General features: G+C 40.8%; 1 protein-coding gene across 1 annotated transcript in view; it reads right to left on the reverse strand.

Annotated features, from left to right (window-relative positions):
• LOC108443539 (CMRF35-like molecule 9) overlaps nucleotides 1–12482 on the reverse strand; it is a 19213-nt gene extending 6731 nt beyond the window's left edge. The window contains exon 1 of the mRNA XM_037543250.1: nucleotides 12334–12482. Within this exon, the coding sequence (XP_037399147.1) occupies nucleotides 12334–12373 (40 nt within the window). The 5' untranslated portion in view covers nucleotides 12374–12482. The remainder of the gene's footprint in view (nucleotides 1–12333) is intronic.
• Between the last annotated feature and the right edge of the window lie 4163 nt (nucleotides 12483–16645).

Here is a 16645-nt window from a genome sequence, read left to right on the forward strand (position 1 = left end):
TTTCTCTTGCACAGATATCTCCTCAGCCCACTCAATATGGTGTCTTCCCAATCCCGAGTTCTCCAGGCCCTGAGCTCTGAGTTGGCTCGGCTGGACCGGCAGATCAACGCCCTCCTGAAGAAGCAGGACGAGCTCCTTCGGCAGAAGTTGCAGCTCGAAGCCGCCCGGGAAGTTTCCCCCTCAGTGGTCGTGTTAGCCTTGTCTCTTCGTACACCGGGAGACGCCATTCTCACGCCAGCCCCAGCCCCACCTTGTCCCTGGGAACGTCAGTGCCGCAGAGGGCCTTCCAGACCTTCACACCTGCAATCACACCTTAGATTTAGTTTTGACTCCAGGTGTTGACATGCATAATCTAACTGTTCTTCCACATTAACTCGTTATCACATGAAGCATTCAATAACGCCAGATACAGCTCAACACTTTACTGAAATCATTCCAGACTTATCAACCGTAGCTCTTCCTTCATCAGACCCAACAGAGCTAGACAGATTAACAGACTGCCTAGAAAATATGTTCCGATCAACCTTACATCAACATTGCACCTATAAAAATGAAAATGATGCAACAGAAAAAAAAAATCGCTGCATGGTACAACATGGTACAACAATGAAATACGCACCTTAAGACAGACAGTATGGAAATTAGAGCGGAAACGGTGACTACCAAGCTGGAAGTATTTCACTGTGCTTGGAAGGACAGCCTTAGCAGGTACAGAAAGGCACTTATCAAAACACACTCAGCACACCGGTCCTCACTTATTAAAATTGACAAAAACCTAGATTCTTATTTAGCGCAATCGCAAAACTTACCAAAAACCAGACAGGATCTGAACCTCAAATACCCACCAACTATATCAGCAATGATTTCATGGACTTCTTAAATAACAATATCGAGAATATTAGACAAAAAGTTCAACCAGTACCAGTAACCTACCCATCGTCTGGTTTGGCTGAAACAGCAGAAAATGTGGTTATAGAAGAGAGACTGGAAACATTTTGGAAACAGTGATTAAACCTTTGATAAAGAAGCCAAATCTTGACCCCAGCAAATTGTCAAGCTACAGACCCATTTCCACCTTATCATTTATTTCTAAGATTTTAGAAAAAGCTGTAAGAACAACATATATGAAAAATTCCAATCTGGTTTTAGGCCCCACCATAGCACAGAGATGGCGCTAGTTAAGATAACAAATGATCTCCTTCTTGCCTCTGATCAAGGCCACGTATCTCTGCTGGTACTGCTTGATATAAGTGCAGCTTTTGACACTATAGATCATTCTATTCTCTTAGACAGACTACAAAACATGGTTGAAATTAAAGGAATAGCGTTATCCTGGTTCACATCCTACCTCACTGACTGGTTTCAGTTCATACAATTAAATAATGTATCATCTAATTATACAAAAGTGAAATATGGAGTTCCACAAGGTTCTGTTTTAGGTCCTCAGTTATTCACATTATACATGTTACCATTAGGCTTAGTTATAAATAGACATGAAATTAGTTTCCACTGCTATGCTGATGATACACAGCTGTACATATCAGCCAAACCAGAAGAAAAATCCAGATTAAATAAAATAGAAGATTGTGTGAAAAGATATAAGAAACTGGAAGCTGCAAAATTTCCTTCTTTTAAACCCAGATAAAGCAGAAGTTCGCCTTCTTGGTCCAAAGGATGCTCGGAATAAATGCTCATATTTAATATTAAATCTTGCAGACTTCTCTGTAGTACCTGGTTCAGTAGCTAAAAATCTTGATGTGATGATTGATTCAGATCTAATGTTTAATTAACACATATGTAATATTACAAGGACAGCGTTTCTTCACCTCCGAAACATTTCAAAGTTAAGAAATGCATTATCTCTATATGACGCTGAAAAATTGGTATATGCCTTTATAACTTCAAGACTAGACTACTGTAATGCATTGCTGTCAGGATGATCCAACAGGAACCTAAATAAACTTCAATTAGTTCAGAATGTTGCAGCTGGAGTTCTCATTAAAACCAGAAAATTTGATCACATCAGCCCTGTTTTATCAGCATTACACTGGCTTCCTATCAAATCCTGTATTGACTATAAAATTCACTTATTGACATATAAAACCCTGCATGGTCTCGCACCAGAGTACCTGCAAGATCTTATTTCCCCATTATGAACCGCCTCACTTACTCAGATCACAGGATGCTGGTTTTCTACTGGTTCCTAAAATTCAGAAAACATTGTTGTAAAAAGTGCTATACAAATAAAATTGAATTTAATTGAATTGAACCCGGTAAGTTTGGAGATGGTTATGGCAGTGGTTCTAAACCCCAGGTTTGTAGATCATCCATTCAGAGCGACTAGCAAAGCTCAGATAAAATAAAGCCAGAACTAGCAACATTAAATGTAGCCCAGATAAAACTATTAGATGTTTTATCTGTGATCAAGTGGGTCATAAAGCTTACACACAGCCCAAGCTTCAGAGCAGTACCAACCAGCTATATTACACACCTACAAGGAAAGCAAGTTTTAAACCAAAAGAGTTCAGTAAAGATGTGATTTTAACCATCAAAGTAGGAGGCAAAAAGCACAAAGCACTACTAGACACTGGTGCAAGTCAAACACTAGTGGTAGCCAACTGTCTCCCAGGGACACAGTTTAAATACACAGGAGAGCTCAGAGTTAAATGCATACATGGAGAGGAGCAGATTTACCCAACAGCAGAGGTTAACATTGAGGTTAATGGTGAAACTTATTTCCTGAATGTGGGTATTATGCAAAAGGCCCTTTATGTTGTAATCCTTGACAGAGACATGCAATTGCCGGTAGATCTTTTAACTCAGAAGAAAAGTAAAGCTAAAGCTATGATAATGACCAATGCACAGAATACAAACTCAGGGCAAGAAAGTGCACCACTAATGAAGGAACTCCCATTCTGTGAAGTCACCAAAAAGAATAAATCTAATGCTGTCAGAAGGCAGGAAAAAGTCAGAGGTACTCCCCACAGAGAAACGTGTAAAGCCACTAGAACTATACACAGAGGGGTTAATATCTGGCATAGCCAAACAGCAAGCAGAAGACCCTGTGCTGAAACCTTTGTCTTTAAAAAAATTCTGAAGCCACAGCTGAAGGTGACAAACAGCTAATTTTAAAAGACAACATTTCATACAGAAGGGCGGCACGGTGGCGTGGTGGGTAGCGCTGTCGTCTCACAGCGAGGAGGGCCTGGGTTCGATTCCCCGGCCGGGTGACCAGGGTCCTCTCTGTGTGGAGTTTGCATGTTCTCCCCGTGTCTGCGTGGGTTTCCTCCGGGTTCTCCGGTTTCCTCCCACAGTCCAAAGACATGCAGTCAGGCCGATTGGACATGCTAAATTGCCCCTAGGTGTGAGTGTGTGAGTGGCTGTCTGTGTCTGTGTGTCTGCCCTGTGATGGACTGGCGACCTGTCCAGGGTGTATCGTGCCTTTCGCCCGAAGACTGCTGGGATAGGCTCCAGCACCCCCCCGCGACCCTGACGGAGAAGCGGCTTGGAAAATGGATGGATGGATGGATTTCATACAGAATAAAGGACAAGTATGAACAGCTTGTAGTACCCAAAATTTTAAAGCAGCAAGTACTTAAACTGGCGCATGCAGAGCCTTCGGGAGGTAATATGGGGACAGTCAATACAATAAGCAGGATAGTCAGTAGGTTTCACTGGCCACATCAGATTTAGACACATGGTTCCCGTAGGTCCTGTTCGCATACCATGAGGTGCCATGAGCATCGATGGGATATTAACCATTCCAGCTTCTTTATGGTAGAGAGGTGAAAGGACTGTTATATGTTTGGAAAGAGGCCTGGGAAGGCAAGGACACAGTGCAAAGGCTGAATATTCTCTCACCTGTCCTCAAAATGAGAGAAAAATTGTGAAAGATCACAAAGTTTGTGACAGAGAACATGGAGAAGGCACAGCAATGGCAAAAGACATAGTATGACCACACAGCAAAGAACAGAGAGATCAAGCCTGGTGAGAAAGCTTTGGTCCTTCTGCTAACGTTTGACACCAGTCTTTTAGCAAAGTGGCATGGACCTTATGAGGTGCACAGAAGGGTCAATCAGACCTATGAGTTATCTGACAGGAGAAGGAAGACAGAAACATTCCACATCAACATGCTGAAGGCATGGAAAGCGGCAGACAACAACAGTCAAAGCAACTGGGTTTGAGCTGTTTAGGATGAGGAAGAAAACAGAGCAGTACTTCCCAACAGCCAGTGAGGGCAGTTCAGCACCTGATTTGACTCACCTCAACAACACACAGCATGAGGAACTGGAGAGAGCTATCCCTCTAGGACTGTTCAGAGCAGACCCCGGTAGGACAGATAACATTCAGCACAACATCAGACTGCTGAATAGTGAGCCAATTCAGCAAAAGAACTGTCACATACCATCGCGTCTGATATCAGATCTTAAGAAGAAGGTAGAGACTATGCTTGAGTTGGGGCCTTCAATCAGCAAATGGTCCTGAAAATGGTCTGAGATTTTGTAATGATTTGTCCAAATTGAACTCATTGTATCAGCTTTTGATCTTTATCCAGTGCTGAAAGTGGATGAGCTGATTTAAAGACTGGGCAGTGACGAGGAGGCTAGCTCGAGCATATTCACCTCAGATTGAGAGGAACCTGAGGGAGAAGGAGTAGAGCAAAGCTAAAAGTATAGTTCTATGGCCTTGCGACTTAGGGCTAATTATATTTACCTGTACTGCCAATGAGTCGTGTCAACATTTGAACCACCTATTATTTTGGGTTTGCACAGTTTTTCGTTTTTATATTTTGCATGTTGTAAATGAATCACTCACCTCTTACATAGAACTGCCCAGAGTCGTTCTATTTTCAGCCTACATCTTCATCTTACACCCATTCAGTCACAACCTACCCGGTGATTTCATATCTCCTCACAGAGTTCGGTAAAGCATCGTCACATTTGTTTGTAATGATCACTGTATCACTGTGTCATTAGCTACTCCCAGTCCTCCATGTGCTTTTATTTTGTTTCCTTGTTTTTTCCCGGTCGTGCCCCCTTGTTTCCAGACCCTGCCCTTGATTGTAAGCACCTGTGTTAACCACCTGTGTCTTGTTAACCCTGTTGTATTTAAGCCCTGTGTTTTCCCCTGTTAGGCTGCTGGTCTTTGTACGGTATTATATTGTTTGGTGTTTGTTCTGCTGGCCTCCATTGTGTGTTTAGTCTGTGTTTCTTTCATCATGTCTGTTCCATGATTTATCTGTGTTGGCTGTCTGACCCTGGACTGTCTTGAACCCGATTAAGGATTTGTTCTTATTAAATCTCACTTCTTGGCTGTCTGACCCTGGACTGTCTTGAGCCTGATTATGGATTTGCCCCTAATAAATCTCGCTTCTCTCAGTGTATGTGTCCGTCTCATTATCGCTCCCTGGCATTACACAGTGATACTAATGCTTAAGTCTTGGAAGAAAATATGCCCAACATTTTATAGTATTTATAAGCACTTTGTCCTCATTTAAAGGACAGTTTCTCAAATGTTCTTCATTGCTGTGCGCAGACCATCTATAGTGGTTGGATTTTCCTTCTGATGAGATTATTATTTTATGTTCATTGATTGATTTATAAAAGAGCACAAAAGCAAGGTTAATAAAATCACCACATACTGGGCAACTCTCACAGAAATTAAAGTAATTTTGCACTGATGTGAAATCAAATTCATGCATAACTTTGAGAGCAGCTTCCTGACCTCACAGAAAGAGTACAACCAGGGTCACGGTGGCAGTTGAGAGAGCAGAGAATCCCAGATGACCCTGTCACCTGCAACTTCCTCCAGCTCACTCCCAGGCCAACTTGGAGATGTATTCAATCTAGTGGGTCCTAGGACAACCCCGGAGTCTTGTCCCAGTAGGCCGTTCCTGGTACACCCGCACCGGGAGGTGTCCAGGGGGCATCCGAATCAGATGCCTGAATGGCCTCAGGTGGCTCCTCTCAATGCAGAGGATTAGTGGCTCTACTCTGAACTCCTCACTCTATCAAATACAGTGCAGCCTGGCACCCTGTGAAGAAAGCTCATTTCCACCGCTTGTATTTGTGATCTCATTCTTTCAGTCATTACCCACAGCTCATGACCATAGCTGAGGGTTGGGATGTAGACTGACTGGTAAACTGAGAGCTTTACCTTTTGGCTCAGCTCCCTCTTCACCACTACAGTCCATTACAGTGACTGCATTACTGTTGCCGCCTCTCCCAGCCTGCGGCCAATCCCTCTACGAACATGCCTTCTGATTATTGGGAGCAAGTGACGTCGTGATCTTTTTTCCACCAGTCAGAGAATGGGCCTTGAAAACTTTGAAGTATTCCTTTAAAGTTTGTGCCAGGCTGAACAGCTCACTGTAACACACACCCTATGGGACCCAAACATCAGTTAAAACACATAAAGCCAGATCTAAACTTGGAGCTATTATTACCAAGATCTAATATAAATCAGTGTTAAACAGCTGATCTTACCTTACGTTTATGACAGAAGTTACTTTCATCTATTATCACAAATTCTCTCTGTCCTCCCAGTCGCTGCCCTGTGCTTCTCCTCTTTCTTTTTACTGCACTTCTGCAGACCATTCGCAGGTTTTTACTCATTTTCGATAGTGTGCATTTGCTTCCAGAAACACGATCTTGCATCAAATCGATTTGCCGCAGCCGTAACCCTTGTGCAAACCTATAAACAAATAGTGTAACTAATGAAAGGCACCACTTTTAGCTCTTATTGAGTGAGTGACTGAGTGCCACCCAATCAGTGATTGAATGAGCTTGTGCGTGAGTTACAAGTCAGGTTTATGAGATTCTTTGCATTTAATAAAAATAGCAACATATCAGAAATGTATTGTAAACATTTTTGTCTTATGTGTCAAGAGAAAGACCTTTTTGTTATTCTAGTTTTCTTTCAAACATTTATTAAAAAAGAACAATCAAAGCAAAATGTGTAAGTGTTTTTATTGTTTGTTAACATGAGTAGTAAAAAAAAAATGTGTATGTAGGCAAAGACTCTATATGCCTCTAGGTATTTATGGATCGGTTTACTGGACAAGGATTAAGCATAGTCCTAGACCACAAAGCTTTCAGACACGACGCGACACGAACGCTTACATTTGCACACTTATAGCATAAAAGACAAAGATAATAACTATGACAAACTGCTGTCCAGCTAACGAATAAGTAAATGGGTTGTGGTTCAAGGAAATGTAGAAATGCTTCAGATGAAGACCTCTTGGGATGTGCATGCCATAGTTTAAAAATCCTAATTTAATTAATAATAATCATAATAATATTTCAACAAAATAATAATATATCAATCAAATAATGACCAACCAGAAGAAAGCAAATAAAGATGATACAGTGATGGAAAAAAAGAAGAAGGAAAAGAAAGGAAAAATGGCTAAGGATTCTGACACACGTTCTGACAGTGATGATGACTGCCCACTAAAAAAGAACAGCAAGAAAAAGAAGTCACAAAAGAAGATGAAAGAATATGCAAAGAGAAAAGGTAACACCACTTGAAAATCATTTTTCGAGTTTGTTAGGTGCACCTAAACTGTCCCTGTATTCATTTGGCATTTTTTCAGTGCACCCATCATCTAGGTTATTAGACCATTACAATAACTAATTTAGCATTTATTGCCCCCCTCCCCTTCTATTCCATCGATGAGTGAAAGAACTTCACAGGACCACCACTGAAAGATGCTATTTTGGGTGGTGGTCCATTCTCAGCAAAGCAGACACTGACATGGGCTTTGTAGTCAGAAAATAACCAGTGATGAAGGGCTAAAGCAAGATCATCTAATCCCAGTCCTGGTCACCCCACACTGTGCACATTTCTGTGTTTCGTCTCATCTAGCAGACCTGAATGAACTCATTAAATAATTTAAAAGTCCCTTTTGGGCAGGGTCAGGTGTACAGAGCATGGGGGAACCATGCCTGGAGGATGGCTAACACAAACTGTACATTGACAGATCAGCTGGATTTGTACATCTGCAGGGTAGCTGTGACTGCTAGCGTAAGTGTATGTAGTCTTTAAAACACTACCATGCCTGTGGTGCTGCTGTGTTGAGAGTAGTTGAATACCCAAATAACTTGTGGTGTCTGCTTTACTATCATTGAATGGAATTCTGGGGGACAGATAACGTGCGGCAGCAGGATTGGGCTACAGTCAGTACAAAGTCCACCTATATGATAAAATGAGTGTTGGTGCAAAGTAGGAGTACCTAACAAACTGCCAGCTCAGTGTTGAGTAGACAACCATAAATTTGGTTTGTTTTGCAGTTGTGATGCCAGAAGACGCCATTTCTAGATACAGACGTGTACTGAAGGCTGTGTCTAGGGGTATGTTGAAGACAGATGCCTACAGTTATGTTGGTGTCAATCGCAAAACAATCGTCCACACAGCAGCCATCGCAGAACTGAAGGAGGTGGATCCTGAATCATACTTCATATGATTCATACAGTTAATAATTACTTAAGAAAACCTTAAACATGTAGTTACCACAATAATCCATGATTGGTTACTCAATTAATACGCTTTCAAAAGCACTACGGATCATTATAATGAGGAGTACTTGATGGAAAACCATTACGCTAATGTTTGATTACTTATTCTTAAGTTATTAAGTATTAGAGTTGGGCTTTAGACTGCAGTAGACTGAATTTGGTTCCTTGGTTTCAAGGTCAAGACTCTGATAGACTGAATCTGATTGGTTGGTGTTGGATTTCTGGTTCTGGTAGACTGGACTCATGTGGTTCAGGTTCTTAGGTTGGTCATTTTCATAATGACCATCAACCTAAAGTTACAGCAAAACAGTGAGTACAGTTTCACTACTGTTTACTACATTACATAATCACTGCCTAGGCCTACATACATTGTGTTAAAAATGTTATACTGTAAGTTTAAGAGTGAACACAAAGGTTTACAATAATTGTTCATTCCTTTTACAGATAGAAGAGTAAATCGTGTTACTCACAGCATTAATGGCTTCAAACAGCTGAAAACCTTGTCAAGTGTGAACCCCACAAAGAGTGGTCATGTTTGTTTTTATACACTGACATGCCAAAAGTCATAGGACAGGAACTAGCATCATGTACAACCCCATCCACACCGGCAAAGTGCAGCAGCTCAACATGATATTGATTCCACAAAAGGACAGAAGATGTCTTGAGGGATGTTGATCCATGCGGTCTGGACAGCCACCCACAGCACTGTGCTGTTTTTTCTGGTGTGAGTGGACCTCTCCACCACATTTCATTAATGCTCAATTTGTGCAAACATGCAGGCAACACCATTCTCCAAAGTGCTCCTCAGACCAATTATGGAAACGGTCCATAATCCTGCGGGAATATCCCATCATTGTGGGGGTACATGGAGTCCATGAAGGGCTGCAATTGGTCATCAAGCAGTGAAGTGGTCAATGAAGTGTTGAGGTAGACCACTGGAACCAACTCATGCCATGAAAACACATCCCACACCAGTATGGAACCATCACCAGCTGGCACAGTGCCTTCTTGACAGTTGGGTCCAGTTGACAACTTTGCGAGCCTACGCGATGTGCTGTATCTGCCATCATGGTGTTAATACGATGACCACTGGGCTGTCCAGTTTGGGTGATAAGGCCTTCTATATATGCCTTTTCTGAGTTTCCAGTACAGACTTGACACTATGGATCAAGGAACTGAAAATGTCCTCATAAATTTGGGCACCCACTGCCACACCTCATTCAAACTCCGCTAATTCACGTCGTCGTGCCATGAGCCGTCCCCAAAGGAAACGCTATTTCATAAAGGATTTATATACTGCTATCCTATGACTTTTGGCATGTCAGTGTATGTTTCTTTTATCTTCTATTTTTTATTTATTTAAATCTACCATTTGATCCCGTTGTCAATGCACTTAATACTAAGCTTTCTAACAGAATGCAAGTAGACCTACTGGTAGACCTGCCTGGCGCTACCAGTAGGTGGCAGTGTAGCAACTATCGACAGTCCTGTTACATCATCACTTAAACCTTTTTTCAGGACAATCACGTGTCCACACCTTGACCAGTAACACAGACTAGACTGTGTTTAATGTCACTGTAAATATTCTTTATCAGGTTTAAGTCTGGAGCCCAAACCCTCCAGTAAACCATTATATTTTGGGCTTAACTCATTTGACATGGAAGTATACACACAAACACACACATACACAAACACACACACAAACACACACACACCACAAAACAACAAAAACAACAGCAACAACAACATAATTTCTCACCTCTTTAATGTCCTGCAGCTGCGTCCCAGGTGAACGATCTGTATCTGTAATTGTGCAGAACCAGTAAAACTCAGTGTCGCCTAACTGACCAACTCAATAACAAATACATACAGGTGACATAAGAACAACTGTGTGTGTGTTTGTGTGTGTGTGTGTGTGTGTGTGTGTGTGTGTGTGTGGGGTGTGTGTATGGGGGGGTACCTTGGTGCTTCTTGTGTCTCATTTTATAGAAGATCAGTGCTGAACCTCCAATCAGTAGCAGAACCACACAGACACACACAGAGATGATGATGATGATGACAGAGGAACCTGGAGAGACAGACACAGAGAAAATATCAGAGAAACATTTTCACACATGAACACAAACAGCTTCATGTTTTAGTGTATATACAGTTCTGTTCTAGACGTCTGAATGAAATCATTTGCTGAGACAAACACTAATAATGGTAATAATCTTATTTTTTTTTAATTGCCAATACATTACAATACATGTAATACATTAAGCAGTGATTTTATGCCCATTAATGTGTTTGTTTCCAGAGGTCTCCTCCCAGCAGCCCAGTATTTTGTGCATCAGGTTTGTTGTTGGTGGAATTGAATAAATCTTTGAGATGACAGAGCATTAAGGAGAAAACGCAAGTCAAATTCCAGTCTAAATCCATTCTTATTGTTTTTCACTAAAGCAGTGTGTGTGCATTTGATTTTACATGAATGTAAACAAAAATAATGAGTACTTTGTTTATATGAGCTCCCACTGAAATGGTCTTCATCAGGTGGGACTGATGTTGGTGCTGTGGATGCTGTGAAAACACACAATACAAAATTCCATAATGCGTTAAACTTTCATGAAATGCTCTTTTAGGGACAGTTCTGATCGACTTCTTATTACTAGTAGTGATGACATGCAACATATGTGGACAGAGAAGCTGTGGTTGTGATGACTTCCTCCTTTCTCTGAGCAGAGTGCTGACTAAGCATTAACCACTTTGCAATATAATGTTTTTAATAGAGTAAATATTTATTCTCCTTTACTGAGTAGAAATCAGCTTCAGCAGAACACATCACTCATACTACTTACTCTAATCCTGAATAAACAGTGAATAAATGCAGAAAACAATAGAATATTTTACTGAATCTCACCAGTGACCTGTAGCTGAGTCTCTGTGTAGAGGGAGCAATACATGACCGAGTCTCCTCCATCACTCACTCCACAGAAATAAACTCCTCCATCAGCTTCTCTCACATCACTGATTCTCACACTGACAACTGCAGAGCTTCTGTCATCAGAGATGGAGAATCTGCCCCTCTGAGTTGCTGTGGTATCGATTACAATAGTAAAATATTGATCATCCTGTTTAAATAAGTACTTGATGTGTCTCTTAAACTCCTCTGGATATGAACAGCTGATGGTGACCGTCTCTCCCAGATAACCAGACACAGTCTTTGGCCCCAAACAACATGGATCTGTCAACCATATGAAATAAAGGAATTTGTGGGATATTTAAAATAACTCATGACACAGCATCGCTAGTTAAATATAATAATTTACAGATAAATATAAGACAAATTTAATTTGTAAGATGTCAGTTTTTCTCACTTTCATTCACTTTCAGCTTCACATCATGATTCCACACTCCAGCCTCTCCAAACTGATATGATCCAGCATCCTGTAACCTCAGGTTTCTGTAGATCACTTGAAGACCTTCACTGCAGTCACATAGAGACAATCTGTCTATATGACTCCAGGTGTTCAGCATTTGGCTGAAATAAACACACTGGGCTGATGATTTCTTACAGAATTGCTTAGGATTCCCTCCATATTGATTAGCGTTGCAGTAGATTAGGACACTACCTCCTGGGTAGCCAATCACATCAAAGCAGCTCACTGGACCTGCCAATCAGACAGAAGATATGAACTCATCTCTCTGATCTCATGAACTTCAGCAAAATATTCTCTCTTCCATCAAAGTTAGTGCAGCACTGCATCTAACAGCTTTACAAACACAGAAAACCTGACAATTAGACACAACTTTAACTTGAAGTAGAATAACTGACCTGAGATCAGGTAGAGGGTGAAGACGAGGAGGATCTTCATCTTGAACTGGACTTCAGCTTCTCTGATCTTCACATGAACTCCAGTCCACTATCTCCAAAGTTCTGTAAGTGTGCTTGTCTTATCCTTAAAGTTAAACTCTACTCTTGTCTGTAAGGTGTTGTCCTCTCTGGCTGTGTCTCCTCTCTGGTTTGGTTGGTTCCTCTTTCTCAGTTAAGAGTAGAGTTACTCAATCTGACGGCTCCTCCAAGCAGCATCACTGACCACATACCACCTTAAACTACTGGATATCACGAGACCGTCTCTGATGTCATCTGCTTACACAATAACATGGATGTAAGTCTTGTGTTAACAGTACATTTACACCATGAACATTTCTAATACTTCACTGTTCACATTTACTGTGATCCACTCTTCTCATAGTTATTAATTATCATATTTTCTAAGGCCCCAAACTCTACCACTGTTACATCCCCCATTTTATAATAACATCAGTAACACCGTTTACCCGTTCTTTAAAGTTCTAGATATCAACCAGATAAGTGTGAACTGCTAAGTACTAGAACATTATTTTCACATGACTGTGGGTTCCTGAACATTTTAACTGAATTAAACTGAAAAGCCCAACAGGTTCCAGAAATTGTAAAATTTTTAGACCCCTCTTCCTTCAGAACCTGGAACAGGAGGCCAACCTTGTGTTTGTAGCATTGATCTTCATTTCTTCATTGTGTGCACAGTTCACAGAAACCATGCTGACTTACTGGACATAGAAAATGACCATGTTTATAGGCTGGCTCAGGTACACTGCTTTGATCTTTACCAATTAGGTACAGAAGTTATACCTTTTCTCAACCTAGACATAGAAAAAACTGTTCACAGTGTTCTCTCAAGTACAGAAAACATACAGATCCCAAACGTGTTATAACACAATATTAAACATAATATTACACATAAAACACATAGTAACAGCTGATTTTGATACTGGGAAAGTGTGAGGTACAAACTTCCAAATATTGTCTCATTATTTTGCATATATGTATTCAGCCAGTCTAACTAAATTACATTGAAATGTAGAACAAGTTCTAGATATGAAGTTAGCCCTGAATTGCAGTTTCCAGTTAGCTAAAAATAAACAAGCAAAGTCACAAACATTAATTTTATGCTTTTGTAAACATGTGAAGTGAATCAGCAGAACATGCACCAGAAACTTGTTATGGTTGGTTACAGTGCATAACAATGTTATGTTCACAGTATTCTCATGAACAGATATTATTATAACCTGTAATAAAATCTGACATTTAACTTCTGTTTCACAAAATATTATACAAATAACTAGAATTGGATATGCATTTTTATAGGATTATGCCAGGTCTTAGAAGGTATTATGTATGCCATACAACATCTTATAAATGCATTTATACAGCTTTATGAATTCAATTCATTGTTGGCAATGTATTGCCCATCACCAGAGATTGCATATGTGTGTGTGTGTGTGTGTGTGTGTGTGTGTAATACTTACCTGAACATCTACCTGTAATACTTCCCTGTTGTCTGTTTCCTAGAAGGCTCAGCAAAAGGGAGGCACCACCAGCAGCAAGCCCTGAGCAAGTCTGTGAGTTACTCCAGGACTTCATGGCCAAGCAGAGGAGTAAAGAACTCATACATCATGAAACGGCAAGACAAGAGCAAAGATGGCAATCGCTTCAGCATCAGTTCAGAAAAGCCAGCTCGCAGTGAGTTTTGACAGCATGAGGAGCGAGGAGCAGAGTGTGCAACCTGAAGCAAGGATTTTAAGGACTTCACAAACAGCAGTGGCGATTAAAAGACATTGCAAATAGTATGGCAAGCTCCTAGAATGCCTACTCTGAAAGAGACTGATGACGTTGAATGTTTTCTGACTGCATTTGAGCACTTAGCACAAGCTGTACAGTGGCCTGTAGAGAGCTGGGCAATTTACCTGATCCTTTCTTAAAAGGCTAAGGAAGAACAGCTTATGTTGCAATGGACGCTGAAGATACATGTGACTATCAAAAAGTAAAAAAGCGGGCTTCCGGTTCCGGGCGGTATGGTGTAGGTCGCAGAACACGCGGGCTTCGCAGAGCAAAATTATAAATACTATTCAACTCACTCCAAATTCGATTATTTTTATAGCAGACGCTGTACTGAACATTGTTTCATCTTTTGCGCCTTTTATATTCACCGACATGCCACCGAAATTAAATAAAACTTTGAATTCTTCACAACCTCTCATCGGCTCGGCGCTCGGCGCATCCTCCTCGGCCTCGCCTGATGCATCTGCATCACGCAACGGTTCCGCTTCTCTCAATTTGGCTAAAGAGCTTGCTGCCCTGAAAACTGAAATCATCACGGAGTTTCATACAATTTCATATGATTCCAATTTCTTGGAATATCATTCCAAGATTCGAGTGGAGCTCCAGGAAATGAGATCTGAACTGCTCCGAGATAACACCGCACTTAAGGCCGACATTGCTTCGGTTCGTGGCACCGTTTCAGACGAGGTGGTGGATCTCAGGGCTACAGTTGAATCTCTCACAATTATTTTATAATTGTTCATGGCTGTTTGAGCTCACTTTTAAATGTGTGTATGTGAGTTCATACGGAATTAGTTTCAGACTTGCTCATATGCGGAGACCAGACATTTTGTCTGGTGCTGTTCTATTGGAGGCGTTGCTCAACTGGGTTTGACTCCCTTTGGAGTTTACTACTATGTTATGGGGTGTCCGTGTTCCTGTTGTTGTTGTTGCTGTTGCGTGTGTGTATATGCTTGTTTGTGTATGTGTGTAGGTACCTATGTGAATGCGGTGTTTTTTTCCCTCTTTTTATTTATTTTATTTATTCATTTATTTATTTATTTTCCACCACCACTTGTTTGGTGCTATCGGTTGCCACATTTACTATACTCAATTAAATGGCAGATTCTAATTTAAAGGCACCACTTGGTGGGTATCCTATACGATTCTTGACTTGGAATGTGAGGGGATTGAATAACCCGATTAAACGTTTAAAAGTATCTGAGACATATCATCTGAGACATTTAAACACAGATGTGGCCTTTTTACAGGAGACACACCTCAACAATGCAGATCATCATAAACTGAACTTTCCCTGAGTTGGTGAGTTTTTTCATTCCAAATTTAACACTAAAATTAGAGGAGTCGCAATTCTAATTAAAAAAGGGATACAGTTTGTTCCGAGTAACATCTTTGCCTGACATAGATGGCAGGTATTTGATTGTGCAGGGCCTCTTATTTAACACTCCCGTGTTACTTGTAAGTGTTTACGCCCCAAATTTTGATCATGCTAACTTCTTGCGTAAGGTATTTAAAGCTATACCATCTTTAAACAATCATTTATTATTTTTGAGCGGAGATTTCAATTGTGTAGTCGACCCAACCTTGGATCATTCATCCCTCCATACTAGATCCAGTTCGGCACTGAGCCCTGAAGCCCTGGCACTGAGATTGGAGCAGGTACTCCCTAATATTATATCATGCGATCAAAATGGCTTTATCAAGGGACGCCAGCTCTATTTCAATATCCGGACACTCTTAAATGCCATTTTCATGGATCACTCAACTAACTGCTGAATTGATCATTTCTCTTGACGCAGAAAAAGCATTCGATCATGTTGAATGGAACTATTTGTTTGCTGTTCTACAGCGATTTGGATTCGGAGAGAAATTCATTTCCTGGATAAGACTGCTATATACTGCCCTTCAAGCGAGTGTACACACTAATGAACTTCATTCAGAATATTTTCCATTGACACAGGGCACTAGACAGGGATGCCCCCTCTCGCCATTACTTTTTGCCCTAGCCATCGAACCTCTTTTTAGAGGTATTGTCCACACTGGAGTCGAGTTAAAACTATCATTATACGCTGATGATTTACTGCTGTATGTGACTGACCCGGTTAACCTATAATGTCCATTTTGAATGAATTCAGTTCCATCTCAGGGTACAAGGTGAACCTACAGAAGAGCGAATGTTATCCAGTAAATACATTGGCATTATCACTGGATCAATCCAACATACCCTTCAAATTTGTCCCAGCAGATTTTAAGTATTTGGGAATACAAATTTCATGCACTCTACCCTCCCTCTTCCGCAGCAATTTCATTCCATTACTGAACAAGGTCAAATTGGATCTACAGAGGTGGAAATCTCTTCCTTTATCCTTATTAGGTAGAATTAACACTATAACGATGAATGTACTGCCTAAATTTTTATTTTTGTTTCAATCTATTCCACTTTATTTACCTAAATCCTTTTTTAAAGAGCTAGATCAGCTCT

This window comes from Pygocentrus nattereri, chromosome 12 (genome assembly GCF_015220715.1).
Source record: "Pygocentrus nattereri isolate fPygNat1 chromosome 12, fPygNat1.pri, whole genome shotgun sequence".
Taxonomy (NCBI): domain Eukaryota; kingdom Metazoa; phylum Chordata; class Actinopteri; order Characiformes; family Serrasalmidae; genus Pygocentrus; species Pygocentrus nattereri.